Source organism: Miniopterus natalensis, chromosome 10, assembly GCF_054644295.1.
Source record: "Miniopterus natalensis isolate mMinNat1 chromosome 10, mMinNat1.hap1, whole genome shotgun sequence".
Lineage (NCBI taxonomy): Eukaryota > Metazoa > Chordata > Mammalia > Chiroptera > Miniopteridae > Miniopterus > Miniopterus natalensis.
The window spans coordinates 81,677,697-81,703,612 of record NC_142090.1 but is presented as its reverse complement, the minus strand read 5'-3'; the positions used below and the strand labels follow the sequence as shown (position 1 = coordinate 81,703,612).

The window sequence follows — 25,916 nt, the reverse complement described above, 5'->3', positions numbered from 1 at the left end:
TCTTTATTTTGCTGGGGTCCCATCACACATTTTAGTTGTGAGAGCTCTTTGTATATGAAAGATACTGACCCTTTTTAATATTTCTCCTATTTATTTTTAATTTTGCACGGTGTCAGTAGAGACGTAGTTTCCTGTTCTTATATCCTACATGGTTTTGGTTAAGTTTATTGCCAGGAATTTTATTCCCATCTCTTTCTGAGGCTGTTTTGGGGTTAAGAAAGCTTTGACTGAAAATATTTGTCTGAATTTAAAGAAATTAGCATTTCCAAAGAAATGTATGTTTTTAAAAAAAAAAAAATTTACTCTACGTTGAAAGGAGCTCCAAAATTGAACTCACACAGGAGTAAAGTAATTCACCTCCTACCCCTGCCTCCTTGGAGATGCTGAGGTTATAAGAGAAACGAAACACGTGCCATTTAGCACATACTGGGGAGCTCGTGAAGCCTGGGACACAGCGGGAAGCAATAGAGGAAGATAGTATTTATTCACTTGGCTTCTTTGTTGTGGCAAATTTAAAGCACATGTGAAAGTAGAGCGAGGACCATCAGGAGCCCCGTGCACCCGTTTCCAGCCCCTGCTGTTAACAGCTTGGGACCAGTCTGGTATCAGCTGCATCCCCCCCGCTTACCACCTCAGCAGTGAGTCCAGCTGTCGTGCCACGTCCCCCGTAATGTTTCTGGAACCCCCGCGGGTGACCGTTTCCTCTTGTTTCAGATCTGGGATTCCTACTTTTACCTCGCGGTCATTTTCATAAACCAGCTGTGCCTGCAGCTGGAGATGTTCACGCCTTCCAAAAAGAAAAAGGTATTAGAAAAGTAAGTACCCGCGTGTACCCAGGAGGCCCCCGCGGCATGGCACGTGGGGTGCCTTTTACAGGTGGTTGGGCAAGTGATTCACAGGTCGGATGTCCAGGACTGGAAATTGCCATCGAGAGGTCACGACCGAGAGGCCGAGATGCAGCCTTTCCTGGGAATTTCAATATTTTGAACTTACTTAAATATTTTTTTGCGTGTCCTCAGTCTTTCAGGATTCAAAATTACTACTGAAGTGAAAATTATGAGACAAATCTCTTTTACTAAAGGATTTACATAAAGATTTGAATGAGAGGCATCGAGGCATGTACATTAAACATTGTAATTAAACTCACATTTATTGCCTTTTAACTCAGACCGATAGATTGTATCCTAAAGAGACGCAGATCCGTCTTTGTTCTGGAGACCTTGTGCCAGGTTCGCCTTTTGTTCTGTTTCAGGTACGGTGACATGCGGGTAACAATGGGCTGTGAAATTTTCAGCATGTGGCAAAACCTCGGTAAGTGATGAAAAGAGAAGCCGCCTGTGTTTCACGGCTCATCCCTGGGCTTCCCCGTGTCCGGATGACGAGGGCCCTTGACCATGAATGTCAGCATTTGAGACCAAGTGTCTGAATCAATTGGGTATCTGCACAAACTGATGACACTTTGGCATTGGATAGAGTTACAGCTAATTCTTTAAATTGGTGTCTGTCTGAAAAAAGCCACCTCGTCTTCATGGGTTTCATCATTATTCAAGGACAGATTTTATAATCTAGCATCGCGGCAGTAATAACACAATTTCACAAGGTGCTGACCTTTGGGAATTTGAAAATTTCTAGAACTCTGAATTGAGGCTGCGAATCCCAACAGGTTTAGATTAAACTTCATGAAAATTGACGTGAGCATCACTGCTCTTCAAAAAACTTGAAACCATTGGCCTGTATCGTGCAGAGTAGAGCCAAAGGATTTAAAAGCGCCTGCAGTTGTTAGGAACTATTAGATGCCATTTTCTCAACTAACCACAGCAGAGAGAGCTCATGATTCCAGCAAGGGGATGGCGCAGGTCTGGTTATGTAGAACGAAATAATATTTGGAAAGTAGACTGCTTCAAAGCCTCGCTGCAGTTGAACTAACAGTGCAAAGCAGCTGTTTCTTCCACGCTCGGGGCACAGCATCTCCAACTGCCGTAGAAAAATCCGTACTTTCCTCGCGGGCTGCCTGTGTGCACAAACATAAAACTCCGGCAGCCCGAGTCGCAGGTGCCCCGGGTCCTTCCAAACAGGACCGGGTGGCTGACGACCAGCCGGCGGAGGTGTCCTCGGTCTGTCACCTCCAAGGAGGTGGTTTCAATGGGGTGGATTTTGCTGTTGACAGACAGTTTTGCTCAAGCTTGTGCTCGGAAATCTTGTTGACCAGACGCACTGAGGCACAAGTGTTTCGCTCGATTCAGGTGAGCACAAGCTCCGTTTCATCCCTGCCCTGATCGGCCCCTTCCTGGAGGTGACCTTGATTCCACAGCCCGACCTGCGGAACGTCATGATCCCGATTTTCCACGACATGATGGACTGGGAGCAGAGGCGCAGCGGCAACTTCAAGCAGGTAGGCGGGGGGCGGGGTGCCCTCGAGTGGGTGGAGACTCAGCTCTCTGCGCACCTCGGAGCTGCCAGGTTCCGCTCTGAGTTGGGACATGAACCCCGAACCAGCCATCAACAGGCCAGACCCCAGCCTGGCCGGGCCTTTCCTAGCCAGGTGGCCTGGGACACCCCTCTGGTCCTACATTCCCGGAGCCTCTGGGAAGCCCTGAAAAACCATTTTATTCCATTTCAACTAAAAAAATCCTGTGATTTTCCCAGGTCTGTGTTTCAGGACAGGCAGAGACTTTCTTTGCTCTCAGTTGGACACAACACGGGGGAATCAGGAGGTTAATGAGCCTTGACACCGTTGAGCTCACAGTGGTCGGCACGTTGAATTTGGGGAACGGCCTCCCTTTGCCCATTCGATGCGCCGTGTGTGATATTGCTCGTTGCTGAAGCACTGAGAATTAGTGTACAGGGGAAAGCGGCGGAAATGTTGAAAGGAAATTCCAAGGAGAGGAGCCGGTCATTTCTCGTTGACATAGGTTCTCAGAGCTCTGGTCCAGTTTTGGAAAGATACGTTTCTATTCCAAAACCAGATGCATAAGGAATCGGCTGCTTCTGTCCTGCCACTCAGATTGCAGGTGCTAGTTCCTGATCACGCAGTCACAGCCCTCACCCGCAGGCACTCACCCGCGGACACTCACCCGCGGGCACTCACCCGCAGGCACTCACCCGCGGGCACTCACCCGTAGGCACTCACCCGCGGGCACTCACCCGTAGGCACTCACCCGTAGACACTCACCCGCAGACACTCACCCGCAGGCACTCACCCGTAGACACTCACCCGTGGACACTCACCCGTGGACACTCACCCGTAGGCACTCACCCGCAGGCACTCACCCGTAGACACTCACCCGTGGGCACTCACCCGCGGGCACTCACCCGCAGGCACTCACCCGTAGACACTCACCCGCAGACACTCACCTGTGGACACTCACCCGTAGACACTCACCCGCAGGCACTCACCCGCAGGCACTCACCCATGGACACTCACCCGTGGACACTCACCCGTGGACACTCACCCGTGGACACTCACCCGTAGGCACTCACCCGCAGGCACTCACCCGCAGACACTCACCCGCGGACACTCACCCGCAGGCACTCACCCGCAGGCACTCACCCGTAGACACTCACCTGTAGACACTCACTCGTGGACACTCACCCGTGGACACTCACCTGTAGACACTCACCCGTGGACACTCACCCGTAGACACTCACCCGTGGACACTCACCCGTGGACACTCACCTGTAGACACTCACCCGAGGACACTCACCTGTGCTTCCAGCAAAGATTCCATGTAACCTGGAACTGTTTTGAGAAAGAAAATAGAAAACACATCAAAGATTTAAATGAATGTTTGTGGATCTGTTTCTTTGCCAATGTTCCTATATATGCATGGTGATTTTTTAAAAAGAAAAGAACTTGGACTTGCCAGTGTTTATAGCTAAAAAAAAAAAAAAAAAAAAATTCCAACATTGGAAGCACTTGCGTTGGAATCAACAAATAGGTGTTATGGCAGGAGCGAGAGCAGCCCCTGGGGGAGCTGGAAGCCACGATGCGCCGTCTAAATTAGCCCCTTAGAATTCCGTCTGCTACAAACCGCAGCCGATCTTGTCGCTTCCACCCGATCTTCCCACCGAGGCTTTTCCTCTTGCGGTTATAGCTCTGCTTCTGTTTGCCCAGAAATGCTACTCGTGCAGGGGAGCAGAGGGAGAGCCCTGTTCGGGTGTGTTGCAGGTGGAGGCCAAGCTCATTGACAAATTGGACAGCCTGATGTCAGAAGGCAAAGGCGACGAGACCTACCGCGAGCTCTTCAACAGTATGTGAGTAACGTTCGTGGCCGGGGGATGGGGTGTCGGCGGCTCGGGCCTCACGGGGAGCTGTGTCCGTGTGGAGGCGAAGTACAGGGTCGTGGCCTGACTCTGGGTGATGGGTCTTATTATATTGAGGATTAGACGTGATCGGGGCGTGTGTCACGTAACAGGCCTGGCTCTTTTCCTGCCTCATCACCTGGGAACTGGGGCTGGGGGAGATGCTTTTGAAGAGGGCCGAGAGTGGGGAAGACCCCCAGCGGGGGACCAGGGTGTTGGTGGGCAGGGCCCTCCAGAGCCACGCGTGCCCGGCTGCTGTGCGGTTGGGCAAATGAACCTTCTTCTCTCCTCCAGCGCTTGCCCCCGTTCTGCCACACTGTGTGCTCGCTCCGCGTTATTAACCGCGTCCTAAATGTTTCCTATTAGAATGTCACAGAAGCAAAACATGTCTAGTAAGCTCTGTGACAGGAACTCGTCTGAGTATCGGGAAGGGATGGAGCATGGGGCCAGGGCCTTCGAGACTGGGCTTGTCAATAGAGTGAGTACAGTCCCCGGTGAATTGCTTGTACCAGGCATCCGTCCACGTGGGAGAGGCCCTCGAGGACACCTACGCGTGTTTAGGATTTTAACTCTCACACGGGTTTTCTCTGCGGCTTTCCATGCATCTTAGTCACTTCCAAACCTAGTGTCCTCCTAACGTGTTCCTTGTGCCCAGGTATCCCCTAAAAGCAGGCATTCGTGCTTTCGTACCGGTAGCCAAATCTAAATTCTGTCATTCATGACACGCTCGTTAACGTAGAGCCCCGGATGTCTGAATACATATATAGGTCTGAAGAGTGTTATTAGTGACCGATAGATTTCAACTTGCCCGATTCAGCATCATTCTTGAAGCTTTTAAGAAAATTATATTGAGAGGACAAGCCGAGGAAGGGCGTGCAGATTCCTGGTGACAAAGGGAGCTCTTTGTGCTGGGTCCTGAGCAGCACCACTTCCTTCGGAGCCTGTAATTAAACTGGAACTTGCAGTAATTACTCACCAAGCCCTCCTTCCTTCTCCTGCACAAAGCAGCCCGTCTTTCATGTCAGCTGGGGCTGAGCAAGAACTCTGATTAACACTTTATCCAACATAATAAATTGCTCCTGAAAACGGCTTTCGCTTCGGTTACGAGTCCTCGGTTTGAACAAAGAGCTAAAATGAGAAAGCACTCAGGGCGGTGAATCTCCTGGGGTTCGTGGTTCATTTTTATGAGAAATTCACAAGATTCATAAACACACACGGCTCTGCGGTGCCTCTTATTGACTTTCATAGAGGCCCGACTGTGTACAAGTTGGGCTGCTTGGGTATAAATATGACTTTGAAATAGCAGATATGCCCCGGCATGAAAATCAAACCAATAATTAAAATATTAAGCATCTGTAAGTGGGTCTGTTTAAAGCGCCCAATTCATCCCATGGAGATTTTTATTCTTTTGTTGACTTTTAATAGATTACTAGAAATGTTACTATACATAATTTTTTTCTCATGCTTTTATGATCAGATTTTATTTATTGGTAATAAATAAAATCTGAGGTGATAATTGCATATCATTACTACCTGGGCTCCGAGAAGAAAGTGAAAATCTAACTGTATTCCGGGTGACGGCAACATGCTTTTTTTGCCATGGAAATCACAATGAATTAGTCTAGTCACAGCGAGTCACCGCCCACGTTGAGTTCGGAGCCCAGGCCATCACGGTCGTCTCATCTGTTCTAAGTCGTGTCGAAAACTTCTTAAAGTTTGTTTGGAAACTGAGGGCCGCTCCCTGCTCCCCGAAACGCGGTCTCGCTGAAGTAGCCGTTGAATGAGACTTTCCATGGAATGGTACCTTCCCGAGAGCTGGAGTCATCTTTCTCTAACCCCCAAAGCGTCTGTTTTTTAATCCACACTGCATCCTTCTGAGATAAGAGTCAGGATTTGTTCCTCTCGGGGGTGCTGAGATTGTGATCACAGACGCCAGCCAGTGCGAGGCCTCCGAACTACACTCGCCCCACCCCCACCCCCACGCCTGCCCCGGCCCCGGCCTCCCTGTCCGGGACTGGCCTGGGGCTGGGACGCAGCAGCGGGTGTTCTGTGGGGACACACAGCAGGGGACCTCCAGCCTTGGGGGCCCTCGGGAGCTCCCCGGGAGAGGTAACCGCATCTCAGCTGTCTCCCTAGTCCCCGATGTGCTTTACCATACGCTGCCCTAAGTAATCCAGTAAGACTCCCGATCACTGCGGAGATCTTTATAGGTGATCGCACACTGATTGTAGTTTGGAGACGGGATTGGCTCCGTAACACACTTCAGGTGTGTGACACTTTTCTTCAGGTGGAGAGAGCACGCACAGACACGGGTGTTTTCGGTAGGAGCGTGGCCTCAGCACCCTCCTGTTATGACACAGAGAGAGAGGGGGACTGAGGGTCTCAATATCCCCTCACGTTGTGAAAACCTGCTGGGCGCCAAGCCCCCCGCAGGACCGGGGATTCTGCTTCCCAGTGCTATGCAGTCTCCTTGCCTGTCTGTTGGCGATAAGATACCACCTTGTCCTGTCCTGAGACCAGCCTCCTGGGCACTCAACATGGGCGCAGGGGCATGACCGCAGGCCGGGTGGAAGGGCCTCGCTTCCCCCGAGGTTTGTGCCAGGCAGAGCTGGGGCTGAGCTTGGACACCGGGAGCCAGTCTGGCTGCCAGGGCCGGTACGCGGGCCTCTGGACTGGGCCCCGGCCTTTGGCTGTTGGGTTCATCAGGGCAGAGCTTTGCCTCTTCTCGCAGGAGGATCACGTAGCTCTGCCTTCTTGCCGCATCAGGCGGCTGTGCGAAGTAAGAAGTCTCCGCGTATTTTTAGAAGGATTACTTAACGAGTTCTTTGTTTTCCAGCCTCTGGAGTGTATGAGGTGTGGGCTGTCCCCGGGGGAAGTTGCTCCATCGCCCCACATTGCTTGGCAGGCGGATTTTCATTCCAGCACTTGGTTCAGTGCCAGTTTGGCATCTAAGCTTGAAATAGTGCTATTCAGAGGTTGTTTTTGTTTTTCGTTTTTAGAGAAAACACATTTTAATCAAAGGAGGGGGTCTTTCCCTGGGGGATCAGTCAGGACAAGCAGGCTCCGTCCTTTCGGGGTGCTATTCCTACCCCACACAAGCACACACAGTTTAGGAAACGGTTCAGGATAAACCTGAGAACGAAGTCATCCGGGGTCTGTAGGTAACAGGCGAGACAAGGCAGAGGCGGCAATAGCCAGAAGGGAGAGAAGATAGCCGCGGACCCCCCCAACGAGCTTTGACAAAATAGCTTTTTTCTGTCCCGTTTCTTTTTCCACAAAGCGCCCTATCCAACAGGCTTAGGCTGTACTTGTAAGAAATGTTTTCTAAACCCAGGATGAAGGAGACACAGATTTTAGACAGGGATGACGTCCGTTAAATGCGGAGGGGTAGGGAAGTATCTCCGTGTGGCCCTGCTTCGTTCTGACTTTTACCGTCCGGGGCACGTCCGACCCTGCAGGCCTTGCCCAGGGTAGGGTTCACCTGCCGGGGCGTGGGAACAAGGGCGGACAGGTGCTGGTTGCCATGATTTCGGGTTTGCCTAGCGCCTCTGCCCCGGGGTGCTGGAGACTGGAGAGCGTAGGAGGCACATGCGGCTTGGTACCTGTCATCCGTGTGCTGTAACCGCCACATAGAAAAATCCCGTGACGAGTGACGCAATGAATGAAACTGTGGAGCGAGCGCACAGATAGTACAATATGTATTGAGTGGGCAAATGTTAAGCGAATGGGGAAAAAAACCACGCGAAGCCTCGCTCCGTCTGCACGGGGCTCTTCCTGCGGCGTTGCTCGCGGTGAAGCTGCCCCGATGAGGATGCAGCCCACGGAGAGGTAGGAACCTGGGTTCCGTGACTGGAGCGGGGCCTCCCTGACGGCGCACTCCCGGGGCCGCGGGGCCCGGTGCGGGGAGGCGCCAGCCTGCTCCCGCGGGAGAGAGGCCAGGAAGCTGCCTGCGAGCTGGGAGGTGCTTGCCTGCTTGCAAATGTGACTCTGTGCATGTGTTCGTCTTGAATGACTCGGATAATCTGAAAATCCGTTTGCTTTGTCAATGCTTCCGGGAGTAGAATTCCGCTCTTTGGCCCCTACCCTAGGTAAGACATCCTTTGCGAATCGTGCTCCCTGTAAGGTGTTGCCGTGGTTGCCAAGGCATTTAAGGTGCTGATGAAAGTGAAATGGTCGTCATGGTGACCGATAAAAATAAGTGCTGAAAAATGCCCTGGGCCCTCTCTTCTCCAGCCTGCTGAAGAAAATCGAGCGGGAAACATGGAGGGAGAGCGGGGTCTCCCTCATCGCCACCGTGACGCGGCTGATGGAGCGGCTGTTGGATTACAGGTGAGCCGAGCCCCGCGCTTTCCAGGTGCTGCGTGCGCCCCAGGCGGGGGTCGGGGTGGGAGACGGTCCCCGCGGCCCCTGGGTGCTTCCTGCAGACAGCTGGCCCTCAGACCTGGCGCTGAGGCCCTGGGATGTGGGCTTTGAACTCGCTGGCTCGGACCTGTATTTGGGTCTTTCCCCTTTCTGTCTGTTTTGTTTGGGCCGGCGGTTCTTTCAAAGTTCAGTGAATGGCGAGGGTGTTCGGTCCCATTAGCAAAGGGATTTTGTTTTTGTTTTTTTATCTGGACTCGCCCATTAAAGCCAGCGGGTAGATCCATCCCTTTCAGGGCGATGACAGGTGATGGGGAATTAGACAGCCACGCTGCTTTCATATGTATTGAGTGGGCAAATGTTTAAATTTTTGCATTAAAAAAATTTTTAAAATGATCTAAACTGGTAAAGCAGTTTGTTCCACTTAAATGCACGGTGTTTTTGTTTTATTTCAAGAACGAAACCCTCATTCTCATTGTTGAAGGCCAGGCTTACAGCCCCTCCCGCCCAGTTAGGGGTGCATAATATACTAACAGGCCTGGCCCCTCCTCCCGAGCCCCCTGGAAGTGGAACTCTCTGTGGAAAGGGGTGCTCGGGAGCCCGCCCGCCCCTCACCTCGCTCCGCAGCCTGGGCAGTTCCTCCAGGCCGCTGAGCAACCTGCCCTGCATGCCCTGAACGGACCCTCTGTGTTCGCCCCGGGAAGGAGGTGCTGGGTCTGACCGCTGCGTTTTGATCGCAGGGACTGCATGAAGATGGGCGAGGTGGACGGCAAGAAGATCGGCTGCACAGTTAGCCTTCTGGTCGGTAACCCAGCCCCTGCCCTCGGAGCCTGACGTTTGTTTTGCAGAAGTGCTGCCTTTTGTTTGGTTTCAACCCATAGTGCGTTTTTATCAGGACGTTTTTTAGAAGAGTTTGGAAGTGTATCCAAAAGACACCTAGTGAGCTTCAGGTTGAATTAAATCCCAGAAAATGATCCTTTCTGAGTATTGCAGATGCACCCACGGGTCCCAGGGGCCCTGGTGGCAGAGCCCTGAGATCCCAGCCGGAGGCCGTCCAGTCTCCTGTGGCCCCGCTGGATCTGTCACCCTGAGTCTCTGTCGCGCTCTAGGAAAAAGCAATGTCCCCACGGAGGACTTTGTACTTCTGGGTAGACAGTGTCTTTCCATCCGTCCTCATTGAATATTAGTGAGCTCTTCTTTTGTGACCAAATGACACTTTTCTGTCAAACACGCTGCTTTTCACTCTCTAGCTTCTTTGCAAATTAAACATCTAATACCACTGATGTTAAGGCTTGGATTCTAAGTAGGATGATCCTACAGTTTACCACTTAAACAGAACATTTTTGGGAGTAAACTTAAAATACTATGTGAGGGTAACAGGCTACACTGGAACTGCCCTGGGGGAACTACATGAATATTAAACCGTCTCGTGGCTGCTAATTAACTTGAGCGATGTGCCCACCACGGGGCAAAGAATGGTTGTTCACATAGACATGCGTTTCTCGGGGTTCAGAAAGGGTGAAATCACTCTTTCGATCGTTCCTCTTAATTGGATTTGAAATAGAGGACTATGTGACTGCTTCCTTTATCTAAGCTGGTGGGTGCCCTGGTTTCTTCTTATTATTTTAAAGAATAAGTGGAACCTCACCGTCTCCTATGCGGACTCTCCCTCGCCTTGCTGTTCGCACCGGCCTGCACCTTGGGGGCGTGTTCTGCCTGTCTCCTTCTGTCTGGTCTGGGTCACTGGCTCCAGTCCTGTTTCACTTGGTTTGGTTTTGTTTATTCCCCGCACAGCCCCCCTTCAAAGCTCAGGACCGTCCCTTCCTTACGACTCCTTTTCGAGTTTCCCTGCCTGACTTTCTCCATCTCTGAGGACGTGACTCAGCCCTTCGCCACGCCCACACTTCCCCCTCGTTTCCCATTTAATCGGTGCATCTCCGCCTCCGGCGTCAGCCTCTAGAGAAGCGAGACCCGAGCTGCCCTCGGTGGCCCCCACCTTGCTGTGCACTTTCCCCCATCACCTTTGTCACCAGACTCGACAGGAACCTCAGGCCATCGATTGATCTGGCCAAGCTCGTGGGGTCTGCCCATTCTGTCCCCTCCTCGCGCTCATTTCTAACCTTGGACGTAGTCATTCCCACTTTCAAACCTCCTGCGTGCATTTCCCCAGTTTCTTTTCTAAAAAGAAGAGTTTGTTGACTTTTTTTTGGAGAGAGAGAAACATCGATGTGAGAGCACAACATGCCCCCTACCGGGGATCCAGCCAGGAACCTTTCAGTGCACGGGACGGCCCCCAACCAACTGGGCCACACTGGCCAGGGCACCCCAGTTTCTTGCCAGCCTGTTTCCACGGTCAGTAGCCTTAGCCCGAGCTCCTTCCACACCCCTGATTGTATGTCTGGGGAGAAAGCCAAGCCCTCTGTAAGCTCCAGGTCTTCCCCGGCCGTCTCCTTACTCCTGGCTCTACCCCAGCTCCAGGCACAAAGTCTCAGGAATAACCTCAGAGAAAAATCTTTACTGTTTTCTAAAACATTTTCTAAAATAATCGTTTCCTGTTGGCTCCAGCCTCCCGTTTAGAGGTAAACAAATACAGGCTCATTTCCCGAAGTTCACTCCCCAATTGCAGTAACCCGGAGATCCTTTTGTCCGATGAAGGAATTCATACTCTGCCCTAAAAGTGTTTCCTCTCGCCTCCCGGCAGGAATGAGCCTGTGACTTAATAAAATCGGCGGCCACATCTGTGTGCACTGGAGACGGAGACACTATCCAGCCAGCTTTGCTGACTGAGAATAGTCCTTATAGAAAACGTCACCCCTTTGAAAGCTGTTCTGAGTTCAACCGGCGCGAGAATACTTGTTGTTAAAGGGGCAAACCTGTAACGCTGGGGCGAGTCTTTCTCGCCCCTGCTCCGTCTGGAAGCTTCTGGATGTTTTCGAGCGGCAATCTGGTTGTCTTCCGCCGCTCGCCTCCTCCCGGAGGCTTCTGTCGGCTCCGGGGAGATCCATCCAGACTCCGGGGGCTCTGGCTTCCCCTCTGCCCTCCGAGTTAAACTGTAGATTTAACGCTGCACAGGCCTTGTCGTGACTCACGCTGGGAAGTGTAATTATTGTTTTGTTCTTTGTGTCACAAGTTTCCCCAGACATGTGTGAATATTCTCCTCGGCTGATGGGAGAGAGCTTTTTTTTTTAAGACCTGTTCATTTGCAGAGCGAGCCCTTACTTTGTGCTCAGAGCTGCTGCTTCGGGGAGCTAGCCGAGCGGACCGCCCTGTCACGGCGCAGGGGCCGCGGGGGCGTTCGGTGGCTTCATGCGACAACGGTTCTCGCTAATGAGCATGATTTGGGTTATAGCGGGAGCTGTGAATTGCGTTGTTTACTTCGTTGTTTGAAGATTGCCAAGATCGAGGCGGCTACAAGAACAGGGGGCGGCTAATGATTAAATTGGGAAACAATACAGATATATTTTTAAACCCTCACTTGGGGATATTCTTTCCATTGTTTTTCAGAGTGAGTGGAAGGGGGGGAGAGAGAGAGAGAGAGACATGGATGTGAGAGACACACGGATGGGTTGCCTCCTGCAGGCGCCCTGGCCAGGGCCGGGATCGTGCCTGCAGCCCAGGTACATGCCCTGGACAGACTCGCACCCGAGCCCCCCCGGCCGGCGGGCCGATGCTCTCACCACTGAGCCAAAGCAGCTACGGTGGAAACCAGTATTTTTATACTCAACGAAATGTCAGTGTCTCGAGGTTAGAAGAGCCTGACGTTGCAGAATGGACGCCTGGGAGGTGGGATCCAGAAAGGACACTGACGGACGGTCCTCAGGCTCCAAGCTCAAGTGCCACTGAATGAGCTACACTGGCCGGGTGAGCCCGTTTCCAAAGCCCTCGCCAGCTAATCAGCTTCAGCGTCTTGGGGAATCCGTGGCTGTTTCCCCCTTAGGAGACCCCATCTCTGCTCGTTCCCCTTCTCCCTGGTCCCAGGGGCGTCAGCCAGGGCACAGGAGCAACAGTGACGGGTGCCCAGTGCTGTGAGCGGGGCTTTCAGGCCCAAGGACCTGTCCCTGAAAGGGCTCCTTTAGTGTCACCGCCCTGGGCTCTTGCGGGAACCCAGCCTCGTAGACGTTTCTCCTGTTTCCAAGTTCAGGGAGAACTACTGAACCTTCTCTCGGGGTGAAGGACTGGCGGCGGGCACTGGCTGTGCGCCTGGAAACGCCACGGGCTGTGCCCAGGCTACGTTTACGTTGGGTTTTTGATGACATTAACGTGTGTTAGTGAAGTTTAGTAAGATTGAGCTTTTTTTTTTTTTTTTTTAATAAATCAAATATTTTCAGTAAGCTTGCCCCTATAATAATAATAATGTAAAGTAAAATATCTTGGTATTAATCTCTTTATGTTTTGTACATAAACTAGAAACATTTAAACTCCAGCACAAGTAAGAAACTCCAGATAACACCCTAACAATAAAGAGCTTTCTCATTTCCCCTCCTGTACACGATTCTTCAGAAGGAAAAAAAAATGCTCTTCCATTGTTTTCACTCAGCCTTCCTATGTGCCTTATTTTTCCTGAGAGTAAGCATGTGTTTGAAACTTGAAAGAACCTCCTTTGAATATCACTAATTAAATTTAATGAACAGGTTAATCTGTTATGTATTTCCAACGCATCCAATGAGCCTTAGGTCATGTTTAACACAGACAGTGTTGAATTTAAAACGCCCCCGGGCCTCCTGACTTCATGTTTTTAAAGACATTTATAAAAAAGAAAGAAAAAAAGCATCTCTTGGTTCAGTTTCATAAAACTTCAGAGTAAAAGGCAGATGTTTGCAGATCGGACTGTTGAACGACCCACACATGCACTTTTCTTTTCCTAGAATTTCTATAAGACTGAGCTGAACAAAGAAGAGATGTACATACGCTACATTCACAAACTCTACGACCTGCATCTCAAGGCCCAGAACTTCACAGGTAACTCTGCCTTGGGCTCAGGTTGGGAAGGGGGCTGGACACTGGCGTATTAGACACGATGAATCGTCTGCTTTTTAGAGTTAGGCTGATGACTCTGGCATTTCTGCTTTAAATCGACCTTTATTTTTCTATGTAATTGAGTTGTCCTTTTCGATGGTTCTCTGTTTCCCAACCTCCGTATCAGATAAAGAACCACTTTTTAAAAAAATGAAATGTACTTTTAATTGGATTTATTTATGTGTCTTTTCGTACTTTATTTTCATTTATATATTGGCTTTTTTACTGTAGCTCTTTGCGTAGTTCTTTAGAGGTTGCTTTTGGGGGTTCCAAAACGCATCCCTCACTTTTCACAGTCTACTTAGAGTTAGCATCTCACCACCTCGGTTGAAACGTGGGAAGTTGACAACCGTAGCGGTCCCTTTGGCCTCCCACTCTAGGGATCAACAAAAGGCCCTGTTGTGTTGGTTCTGGCCTTTTCTGCCCTTGTGCAGCTTGGGAGTGAGTCCGTGTCGTCATCACAGAATTTTAAAAGCGCTTTCTCCAGCTCCCTTCTGTCTGTGGTCCTCCTTACCCGTCAGATCCTGCAGGGGCTTCTCTCCCAGTGCTCTGCTTGGTCACAGCCAAAATACTCAAGGCCAAGGCTTGCCTCTCTCCAGGCAAGGATGCCTCCCTTGTTGGGCTTCCTGGGGGCCAAGCTGTGACAGTAAAAAGCCCGTGGAAGCTGCTGCTGCCATTTGTGATTGTCCCCACTGTCCCCACTGCTGGTTTGCAGTTTTGCTCACGGGACTCAGAGAAGCCCAGAGGCGTCAACGTGCTCCATCCCGCAGGCGGCCCTCATGACTGTCCTCTGCCTGCAGGAAGCTTTTCTCGGAGCGTTTTCTGCCTGTTCCTCTTTGCATTTGCAGGAGACAGGGTGGTCCAAGCCAGGAGACAGGCAAAAAATAAAAGCAGGGAACTCGCCACTGTATGGCCACTCTCTAGGTATCAGCTTCCCTACTCTGATTTATTTTGGGAGCCCTCCAGTGGTTGCTTTCTGTATCCTGCAGAGGGTGGTTCGTTGCAATCGGTGGGAACCAGAACCAGAACCCTTTGACTGGGTTTAGGGACCCGAGATCTTGGTTTCTTGCTGCGCTTCCTCCAAGGAACTCCTGAATTATGGTCACTCCCTCACCTTTCAAAGAGCAAAGGAATCCTTTCTGAAATGGGGCCTGTGTTCCAGAATTTAATATGCCACCAGCTGCAGCCCCACCCACTCCGTCCACCGAGAGCATTGCTGTTCGCTCAGCGGGACATCTTGAGGTTATCTCGGATATTTCTCTTCTCAGCCTCCCTGAAGGAATCGTTCATCAGGTCCTGTTGATGTTGCTCCCTAAATATCTCTCAAAACCTTGCCCTTTCATTGTTCCTATTCCTCTGCCTCAGGAGGGCCTTTCCCGTCTCTCACCTGGACGGCTTCTTAACTGTCGCCCAGATCCCTCTCCAAGCAGCGGTCAGGCGGCCTCCCCGTGCTGACCAGCTGCCTAGGTTTGGACCCAGCCCGACCCGCTTCTGTTCACACTGTGGCTGCTTTCACGCCGCGGTGGCAGAACTGAGTGGCTACGACAGAGACCCTGTGGCCTGCAGGCTGCATTATTTCCAGTCTGGGTTTTAAGGAAATTTTGCCAGCCTGTCCTCTCCATGCAGTTCCACTGTCAGTGTATGTCTTCTGCAAAAGACAGTCCCAGCTCTCAGTCCAGGGTCCGTCGTAACCGAGCCAGCACCTGTCTGCTCAGCGCCGCCTGACTGCTCGGCTGTGTCTCCTTCCCCGTGACGCCTGCCCTGCCTGGAGCTCTCCTCTCTCCCTCGCCCACTCCGTGCCCCACCACCCGTCTTTCATGAGCTGAGTGGGTGTTTCCAGTGCTTTTCCCATCGCAGTTTTTCAGATTTCCATGAAAGCACTGCCTTACTGTTTTTATTAGTAGTTATGTAAGATGTGTGTGTGTGAGAGGTGGGTAGGCGGGCAGGTGGGCAGACAGGCAGAATGATAGTGTCATCTCCGGTTAAAGGGTAACTCCCTTGAGGACAGAGATGACATATTCTTAGTCGGCTCAGTTCCTAGGACAGTGATTTAAGTAAGCGCATTACTAACGAACACGCTCAGTCACACGTTGCCGCCCGAGGGCAGGGTTTTCTTCTCTGATATTGGTAATGCCTTCCCCCTGGGGACGTCCCCGCTCCCTTCACACGGCTGTGCTGAGCGTTCCCGTTAGATGGACGCAGGCTGCGAGCTGAGCGTGTTGCCTGAGAGTTTAAATGCTCGTTTTTAAGTAGTTAGTTGGTAACCAGATTTTGAGAGACGTGGTCAACCTAGTTTTTATATCTGTGGGGGGAAACCTGGGAGCTTGTTTTATTTAAAGTCCGTAAAGAAAGGAGGCGAGAGAGGCAACTGAGGACAAGCCCTTGCAGGCGCGTGACTGCTCTGTTCTGGTTCTCTGGAGGCCAAACCCGCCTGATTATATTTTGGAGATGGGAAAAACGCTTTTCTCTCATTTGTTCAGTGTTTATGTTCCCCAAAGTCATAAGAAATAAGTCCCGTTCCCATATAACATTTTGTTCTCTCTCCCGCCCTCATTTTTGTGAGTCCTTGGAGAGGCCGAAGCCGACGGAGAGACTTTCTGCCTTGACAGGTTTCTGCTTAAGTGGCAGGGTCTGCGTCCCTGACTCCTCTCCTCTCCTGTTATTACTCCTTTCGTCTCCAAGTGATGGAGTGAGGTGCCTGTACTCCAGTAGGTGGTGGCGCCTTTTGCTCAAAATTATAAACACTTTACGAAAGATTATCTGTTGGGCTTTCGGAGGTGATTCATTCGTCCCTCATCCGCGTGAAACATCGCCTTCTAAAGAGACAGAAAAATAAATAGACAGCCTATTCCAATAAAACACCTACAATTTGCTAATATGTTCAGAGTCCTCTCCTCTTCCGCGGTGTGGTCCATGCCTCCGAGGTGTGTATGCTCCGTGAATGAAAATGTTTACGGCTTCTTTTACAAGCGCTGTTTACCCAGATATCCACCATCATTTTCCAGAATCAAATCTCACACACACACACACGCACACACGCACGCACGCCCGCTCACACTCACTCAGGAAACACTCTGTTCTAATCCCTCCTTTATTCCTAGGTGGTTTTTTTCTGTTTCCTCTCTGCCCTCAGCTCCTCTCTGGCCTCTTTGCCCCTCCTGCCTCCTGCCCGAACCCTGACCCTCCCCCAGCACCATTTCCAAGTCGGTCAGCCTTTGTCCAGAAGAGTCTAGCTTCCATTTTCGGTTTCCTGAACGGGCCCTTGGGAAGATGCTCGTAGTCCCCGCTCAGGGGGTTCACCCCTGTGAGCTTCCCTCGCAGACAGAGGCATGTCTCCCCTCCCTGTACCTTCGAATCAGCGACAGCACATATCCTTCAGTGTCTTTGTTGTGACCATCACCTACAGGCATTGTAGGAAAAAGGGAGGGAGGGAGGGAGAGAAAATGAATCTGAGCCCGGCCGGGCGTGGCTCCGCGGTTGAGCGTCGGCCTAGGATCCAGGCGATCGGGGTTCGATTCCCGGTCAGGGCACAGGCCCGGGTTGCGGGCTCGATCAATGACTCTCTCATCATGGATGTTTCTGTCTCTCTCTCTCTCCCTCTCCTTTCCTCTCTCTGAAATCGATAAAGATATATTTAAAAAAATAAATAAATAAAAAAGAAAATGAATCTGAACGAGTGAGTGAGTGAATGAAAATGCAGGGAGCCAAAGGTCAGATGCAGATCCCTGACGATTCCGCCTTCTGGGGGAGTCAGTGGTCACTGACCCGCTTCCCCTGTGTCCTGGGCGCTTCCCCGGTATCATGGGATTCAGAAAGTGGTGTTGCGCCCGACACCCGGGCCCGGCCCCCCTGGACCCTTGCCCTGCCTTGCAGAGGCCGCGTACACGCTGCTTCTGTACGACGAGCTGCTGGAGTGGTCGGACCGGCCTCTGCGCGAGTTCCTGAGCTACCCCACGCAGACCGAGTGGCAGCGGAAGGAGCTCCTGCACCTCGCCGTGATCCAGAACTTCGACCGCGGCAAGGTGAGGGCCCGGGGGCGCCCGCTCACTGACGCCCCCTCCTCAGGCAGGGGCCTTCCAGCTTTAATGTGCGCTGAGAACACCCAGGAGTGTGTCAAAATGCGGATCCCCAGCCCCCCCCCCCCCCCCCCAGGCTTTCTGGCCGGGAAGGCCTGGCACAGGCGGGGATTCTGTGGTTTGAAGGAGGACCCGGGACCCAGGTATTTTATTCTCTGAAAAATTACCACCTCTCACTCACTTCCCCAAATTGGCACGTTCCACCCCCTGCCACTCTGTACGGCGAAGTAAACGTAGGGGCATTAGCTGAAAGGATTTAGAGATGCCCCCGGGTAGAAGCCTGTGACGCGGGAGTGCCGGTCGGCTCATCCCCTCCCGCCACCCTCCCCCGTCAAGGACTTGCTGTACGAGTTCTTTAAAATGACGCGTGACTCTGATCACAGCTGTCTATTTGGTTTGAACACTTGGATGCTTTGGTGACCCATGTCGTAGATGTAAACGTATTGTCCAATTGCCCACGTTAAACAGAAAATTAAAATAGAGTCAGGGCCTCTGATGCTTTTATAGAACATGGCTGGGACCCTAACAAGTGGATGCCAGCCCGAGCTTCTCTCCCATCCCCCTGGATTGTTTATCTGGCCCCACGGGCACGTCATTAGGATATGAGCCGGAGCTGCCTCTCTGCCCCCGGGGGAGATGTTTCCCCCTGCAGGCTGGGCTGTAACAAGACCTCTGGGCACCTGTGGCCAATTCTGGAGTCTGTGCAAGGTCAGGAGAGGCCAACGACAGCCCCTGGGTCCAACGGCCCCCGGCCTGTTTCTGCACAGCCCACAGTCTAAGAATCGCTTCCCCGTTTTCAAACATGCAAAGCAATCGAAAGGAATGCCTGACATGTGAAAACGATCGAAATTCACATTTCGGGTCATAGATTGCAGGCTGACCGGAACACACAGCTTGTTCTTGTCTGTGGCTGCTTCCCGCCTGGACGCACAGTGGGCCGTGTGACTCGGGCCGTGTGGCCCACGGAGCCTAGAGTAGTGACTGTCCGGCCCTCTGCTGAGGTTTGCTGGCACGTGAGCGGGATGGAAGGAATTGTGCATTTTTGCTGAGAGTGACCGACTGGATTAGCCCCTCACAGGTCACAGGTTCGATGGAGTGAAGCGGGAGCCCCCGCCAGGGTGGTTAAGCCGCCGCAGGGCTCGGTGGCGACTGCCCTCGGCACCCGGGGCCTGTTCATCCATCTCCTTGGCTGTCGTGGGGCCGTAGTTGTTTCAGTGCTGATTCTGCACCACGCGTTAGTGACTGTTGGGCTGAATCGTCATTTCCAACTTCCTAAAAAAAGACTTTTAATAATTTACACGTTAATTACATGCTGCCTTCGTGCTGAAAGCCGCAGTGGTCCCCTTAGCGGCAGGTCATAGGGATGGAGAGGTGAGAGACCCGAGGATGGGAGGCGGTCCCCCCGGCCCTGGGCGGAGGCGAGCAGGCGTGGGTGGTGGGGTCACTGACCTGCGCCCCTCCCGGTCCGCAGTGCTGGGAGAATGGCATCATCCTGTGCCGGAAGATCGCGGAGCAGTACGAGAGCTACTACGACTACAGGAACCTGAGCAAGATGAGGGTAAGGCCGGGGCGAGCTCGCGGGCTTCCCAGCGTGACGTCACCTCTGTGGCCGTCCCGACATGTCTCGTAGGAGCCCTGAAGATGAGTCTTCCCTCGGGGGCCTGCTCAGCTGTTGTGCAGGGACACAGCTCATTGCCCTGGGTGGGACTTGGATGACACGGGAAGTGAGTCCCGGCCTAGGCCAGGGGCTGTCAACCTTTCCCATCTCAGGGCACACAGACTCATACCTAAAATTCTGTGCACCCCAAAAATGTATTTTTTGTCGATGTGACAAAAAAAATAGGTGTAATTTTGATTCACACTGGATGGCTATTGTGTTAGCTGTTGTTTTTGTTTTGTTTTGTTTTGTTTTTAATTTGACAATTTAAGGGAAAACAGGGCAGTGCCCCTGACTAAATAGTCAGGTGTTGCATGTTTTAAAAATTCTTGGGGCACACTGGTTGGAAATCTCTGATCTGGGCTAAACGCCGCATCAGAAGATCACAGTCCAAGCCAGGATTCATACTTTTAGTTTGAGGAAGGTCCACACACTGTGGCAAGAGCTTCCCACGTGGACACAAATCTCTGTAACAATGTATCCTCCTTAGTCCTGTGCTGCGCTCAGCAAAAGAGTAGAAACGGTTCACTGGCCCATTTTTAGTATTTGGGGGCAGAATTCTATAGGTGTCACCTCTCCTTAGCTTCAGAAATGTACTCGTATTTGCTAAACCTAAACCTCGGCCCCCCCGAGAGCTCGAGGAGTTTTCACGTTCTCTGTGAACCAAAGATTTGCTAACCCGGCCCTCCGGCTCGCACCAGCCCTGGCACCCTCCCCGCCTTTCTTTGGCACCGTGGCGTTCCTCCTGGTTTCGAAAGTACCATCATCAGCTTCTACATTTAAAAACGGAGGCGATGATGTTGCCTTTTAACTCGAGGCAGCAGAGAGGTGACGTTGTAAACCTTCACAGCCCATGTCGTTCCCCCGGTATCTCAGCCGGCAGGAGCCGGCCGCTCGCTCCTGCGCTGCTTCCTGCCGGCGGGTCCTCGGCATTTCTCCCAACCTGAGCCCAGCCGGGAAAACACCCTGTGCTCCCTCCCGGCCATCGCGCCGGCTCCGGCTGGCGCTGCGGTTTCATACGAAACCAGCGCCCCTGCTTGGCGTCTGGTCCCCGTAACAGAAGCCAGGGTACCGGGTTTGCCGGGAAAGCCCTCGGGCACCGTCTCCGCTGCGATGTTCAGAAGCCTTTCAGGTGCTGTGACGCAGGCGGGGGCGGGGAGGCTTCCCCTACAACGTCTTTCTCTGGAAGCCCTGGGGACGATCGGCAGTGAGTGGGAAACCGTGACCTCCGTGTCTAGCTCACCTCTGTCAAAGTCACCGTCCAGAGCGCAGCCAGGCCGCGCCTGCGCGTGGGCCGCCTCCGCTTCGCCGGCCAGTTTTTCCCAGTCCAACCTGAGCGAGGTCACCCCCCCTCAGGTGTCCTAGATCCCATGTCCCAGGAGACGCAAACCCACGGTGAGCTCACCTGGCACGGGAATTCTCCAGAAGGGTTGCTTCCCCCGGTCCGTGTTCATTTTTATTTAACCGGGAGGAAAGTATTTCCTCGATGGACTGTGCGTGGAAACCGTCTTCTGCGGCGAGCTCCTGTCCTAACCCCCACTGCTTTGAAGGCGGGGCAGCGAGCGCCCGAGAGCTGACGCCAAGCTCGCTCTCCCCTGTGGAGAAACCCTCCCCCGAAGGTGCAGGAGCTGGCGGGTGAGAGGAATGACCGGACGTCTCCTTGCTTCCCCAGATGATGGAGGCCTCTCTGTACGACAAAATCATGGACCAGCAGCGCCTGGAACCGGAGTTCTTCAGAGTTGGGTTTTATGGGAAGAAATTCCCATTTTTCTTACGAGTGAGTAATGTGCTGTTTCACGTGGGTCCACACGTGCAGGGCAGAGACCCCAGCCCTCAAGGCTGAGACACGGCCGACGTCCGTCCCGGTCAGGCCGGTGGGAACGTCAGGGGCCGCTCTTTCCCGTTTACTCTGCAAGCCCCGTGCTCACCTAGGTGCCTCGTTTCAAATAACTTCCCAAGATATTGGACAGTCTTGTGATTCTGTTCCCCACATTTCAGAGTTAGCTGTGTGGATGAGCAGTCCTTGGTCACTAGAGTTGTTTTCCTCATGGGGCTGATATTCATGATTCGGTTTTGTCGGCCATCGTCAGAGTTAGCATTGGAGAAAGTGCTGGCCAGGTGGGGTTGGGGTCCCACACTATAGGCAACGTTGTCATTTCACTTTTTTCACCCAGCCCCCCAAACCAGCTACCCCCGACAGCTGTCAGCCTGTTTTCTGTATCTAGGAGTCTGTTTCTGTTTTGTCAGTTAATTTGTTTTATTGATTTCAGAGAGTGGAAGGGAGGGGAGAGAGGGAGAGAGAGAAACATCAGTGATGAGGGTCGTGGATCGGCCGCCTCCTGCTCGCCCCCTGCTGGGGACTGAGCCTGAGACCCAGGCCTGGGCCCTGACCGGGAATCGAACCGGGGACCTCTTGGTTCACAGGTCGATGCTCAGTCACTGAGCAACACCGGCCAGGCCAAGCTGTTTTGTTCGGTTTTTATTCCGCCTGCAGAACAAGGAGTTTGTGTGCCGGGGACATGACTACGAGCGGCTGGAGGCCTTCCAGCAGAGGATGCTGAGCGAGTTCCCGCACGCGATCGCCATGCAGCACGCCAACCAGCCCGACGAGACCATCTTCCAGGCCGAGGCGCAGTGTATCCACACCCGGGGCCGGGCCGCGTCACCTGGCGGGTGGCTCAGAGCCCCCTCCCCCCGGCTGTGCAGCCAGGGCCCCTGTGGGCTCAGCCTCTCTCCGTCTCTCATCTCTTATTTTAGCTCAGCTCCTTCTGAGCAGAATTGTTCTGTTTAGTATCATGGTGTCAGTTGGAAAGAAATCTCTTAAAGATTCGGTTTAATTTCTTTCCCTTTTAATTAAAACACATCTGTCTCTTAGCCCAGCTTTTAAAGCTCTCTTTAGCGATTTCCCCTTGAGTGACTTTCCTCTGACATCCGACGGAAACAACTTCGGTTCAAGGAGGTAACAGCCTTGTGTTTACGGGAACGTATCATTCACCCCCTTTTCTCTTAATGTTTTTATTATGGAGTGAGGAAGGGAAGGAAAGGAGGTGCCCAGTACTTGGGGGGCTCTTCGCCCCGGCGTCTTGGGCAGCCTGTGTCATTGCTGTGTAACTGCCACACCCGTGGCCTAACCAGGAACAGCTCTGCTGACATGAGACGCCACGGGATTCACCAGCGCGGGGTTTCTGAATCCCTCTGTCTCCTCCTGGCCCTGAGTTTCTTAAAGACCAGAGCGCCCCATAATCTTGGATACCATTTCAAAGTAGATGCTAAAATGCAACAGAAGCAAAAAATTACAGAGAAGGATACTTTGCTCTCCTTTGAATGAGAAGAGAAGATAAAGATACAATGATAATATATGTAATTTTAAAAATATCAACGACAATGAAACCTCGGGCTATCAGCACAAGATCCGGGGAGGGTAGGGTCCATAGAGTCCATGGGGAGGCTGCCAATGTGAAGACTCGAGCAGGTAAATGTCAGTCACCTCAGCGCTGGCTCCGTCCTTGGTCGCCATTGCACGGGCCTTGATACATTGTTAAATAACTAAAACGCGCCATGCGTGACGGAAGACAGTGTAGCAGCTAAAGATAAGATCCAAGGGTTAGAGTTCATGCAATTCCATGCAATTCCGAGGGCCTCGGATCCAGGCAATTCCCACCCACCCCTCCAAAAAAAATCAGTGATGAATTCACGGGTCATAGATATTTCAAACAGATACTTTTCTCCAGAATCGCTGACCTATCCCGTGTGAAGTGATGGTTAGGAACTGAGTCTGGGCGCTTTCTGGGGATGTTTTAAGTTACAGCCGAAGGGGAGGGAATACCGGACAGCCACCCACTCCGTCTGTCCGCCACGGCTCAGCGCGAGCCAGGCTGTGCGGCGCTTGCCTCGTGTGGTTTCCTCCTTGACCCCCCCCCCCCCCAGACCTGCAGATCTACGCGGTGACCCCCATCCCCGAGAGCCAGGAGGTGCTGCAGCGGGAGGGCGTCCCGGACAACATCAAGAGCTTCTATAAAGTGAACCACATCTGGAAGTTCCGCTACGACCGGCCGTTTCACAAGGGCCCCAAGGACAAGGAGAACGAATTTAAGGTGCGCTCAGGTCTCTCGTGCCAGGAGCTCCCGGGGCGCAGGCTCTCGCTGGGGGCTGACTCAGAGTAAAGTCACCAAGGGAACCAGGGGGGCCCGGAAATCACTTAGCCTCACGGTTGTCGAACGCTGCGGGGTCCAGAGCGACACAGGGCGCTTTCTACCCCAGACGATTCTGGCCCCCAGCCCGGGAATTTGCCTCGGCCGGTCAGAGCGGGTCCTGGCACCAGCTGCCTCATGCCAGCTCCGATGCCCATGGGCCCGTCTTCGAGGGGTCCTGGGGGAGCTCAGTCCTTTCTTCACTTGGTGAGCAGGGGTTCCCGTCACCCAAGCACCATGATGAACACCCAAGAAAAGCAGAGAGAAATAAGCAAAACCTGGTAAAAGTCACAGCTCGGTAACGGGAAGGGCAGCTGGGGATTGACCTGTCCTCTGTCCTGCAGAGTCTCTGGGTGGAGAGGACCTCGCTGTTCCTGGTGCAGAGTTTGCCCGGCATCTCCCGCTGGTTCGAGGTGGACAGGCGCGAGGTGGTAAGGACCCAGCTTCCTCTGGGCACTTTCTCATCAGGGCCCCTCCCCTGGGGTCCCGCCGGGGTTAGTTTCTCCTGCCTGTGACTCGAAGCCCTGGAAGCCCTCAGAGCAAGTGAGTGAGTGGTTATCACACTGACCGCTGTGCCCGGGGCCCGAAGGAGGGCATTGCTATTCTTGTCTAACGGGCAGGGGGCGTCCTCAGAGGTAAGGAGGCCTGAGCGCCCACACAGCGCGGGCCTGGAGTTAGAAGAACCGGGACTCCAGCCCTCATGGTGACTGTGGCTGGGCCACCTTCAGTGATTGCGGCCAGGCCAGGGCTAGGAGCTTCTGCAGTGGCCCAGTCAGTCTGCACGTCCAAGCCATGAGCCACGTGCTCGCTCCCCCCTCTCGCCAGAGGTCCCATAGCAAGGTGTTGAGCAGGGATAGCCTTGAACCCAGGTTTTTCTGACTCCCAAGAGAATGGGGTTCACCTCTTCAAGCCTCAGTTCCCTTCTGCGCAACAGGAGGCTCGTGTGGAGGCCCCGCGCAGCGAGCCTGTGCTGGTGGGGGCCCCGCGCAGTGTGGGTCACGTGGCGAGGCCGCAGTGGCAGGGTGCTGGGGTGTGCGTCTCGCCGCGCAGTCCCGGAGGAATGCCAGCTGGAGAGCAGTGGGTGTGGTTAGAACCTGGAGCCCCAGCACCGAGAGCTCTTGGGGTGTCGGACATACCCCAGCTCCGGCCCCCAGTGGGGGAACAGGGAGAGCAGTTGCTGACGGTGAGACCCCGCCCGCTGCCCGCTGCCCGGGCAGCTGCACACGGTGCCAGCACCGCAGTGTCCGCCTCAGCCCTGGGCATCCAGCAGCCTTCCCCCTCCCTCGGGCATCATTAGGGCCAAGGCCCGCCCTTTGACTGCCGCTGTCCCCTAGGTGATGTGAAAATGTCATTTAGCCTCTTGTTATCTGGATGGCAAGCCCACTCTATTCAGTGGGTGAAGAAGAGCAGGTCCTGCCCTATCTTCTGAGAACAGCTCGTCCGACCTGAGTCTCTCAGCGCCGAAACCCCCGCAGCTTATGTTCAGTGAGGCTAAGGGTTTAACGGCATTCTCACTTTGCAGAGGCAGAAAATGCAGGCGGCTCCCTAACAAATCCAGGGCAGTGTTTTCTCCGAGGGCCTGAGGCAGGAGTCCCCGCGCTGGCTCTTACGTGGTGACACCTGGGTGCCTCCCGTGGGCGAGGAGAGGCGCTAAACATGGAGCTTGAAAGGCTTCCTGCTCTGCTGCCTTCAGAAAGGCAGGGGCCCGGCCCGCAGAGAGGCTCTCGGTCATCCGAGCACACGGTCCAGACGGCCTGCCCGCTGCTCGCCGCCTGGAGTGCCCAGCTCTGCGCTCTCACCAGTGGGCTTCCCCCTGGAAATACCATACCCACATGCACATAGGCACACACATGCACACAGGCACACATGTGCACACAGATGCACACAGGCACACACAGGCACACACGTGCACACAGGCACACACGTGCACACAGGCACACACGTGCACACACATGCACACAGGCACACACAGGCACACACATGCACACAGGCACACACGTGCACACAGGCACACACGTGCACACAGGCACACACATGCACACTCACCTCTAATCACGAGGAGCATGCTGATAAAGATGCCAGGAGCTTACTAAAGACAACCTTTCGGGCAGCTGCCCACGTTATTGGAACAGGCATCTTCTATTCCATCCAACAGGACCAATCACTGGGCCACTGTGTTCCCAGAGCACAGCCCACTCCTTTCTCCCTCCCGCCGCCTGGCAGGTCCTCCCCTTTGCATTAAAGCTCCTGGTTCCCTGGTATAGAAGGTCCTCAGGATCAGGGCGCGTAGTAGGTCCTCCGTACACACGTGCCAAA

At 53.2% G+C, this 25,916-nt stretch overlaps 1 protein-coding gene across 1 annotated transcript in view; it reads left to right on the top strand.

Annotated features, from left to right (window-relative positions):
* Window positions 1-25,916, top strand: part of DOCK4 (dedicator of cytokinesis 4) — a 201,557-nt gene that overhangs the window by 157,710 nt on the left and 17,931 nt on the right. Inside the window, exons 29-41 of the mRNA XM_087821264.1 lie at window positions 715-815; window positions 1,253-1,311; window positions 2,244-2,392; window positions 4,169-4,254; window positions 8,536-8,631; window positions 9,402-9,462; window positions 13,527-13,620; window positions 17,551-17,699; window positions 19,225-19,311; window positions 21,083-21,187; window positions 21,905-22,046; window positions 23,338-23,504; window positions 23,945-24,031. Of these exons, the coding sequence (XP_087677390.1) occupies window positions 715-815; window positions 1,253-1,311; window positions 2,244-2,392; window positions 4,169-4,254; window positions 8,536-8,631; window positions 9,402-9,462; window positions 13,527-13,620; window positions 17,551-17,699; window positions 19,225-19,311; window positions 21,083-21,187; window positions 21,905-22,046; window positions 23,338-23,504; window positions 23,945-24,031 (1,383 nt within the window). The remainder of the gene's footprint in view (window positions 1-714; window positions 816-1,252; window positions 1,312-2,243; window positions 2,393-4,168; window positions 4,255-8,535; window positions 8,632-9,401; window positions 9,463-13,526; window positions 13,621-17,550; window positions 17,700-19,224; window positions 19,312-21,082; window positions 21,188-21,904; window positions 22,047-23,337; window positions 23,505-23,944; window positions 24,032-25,916) is intronic.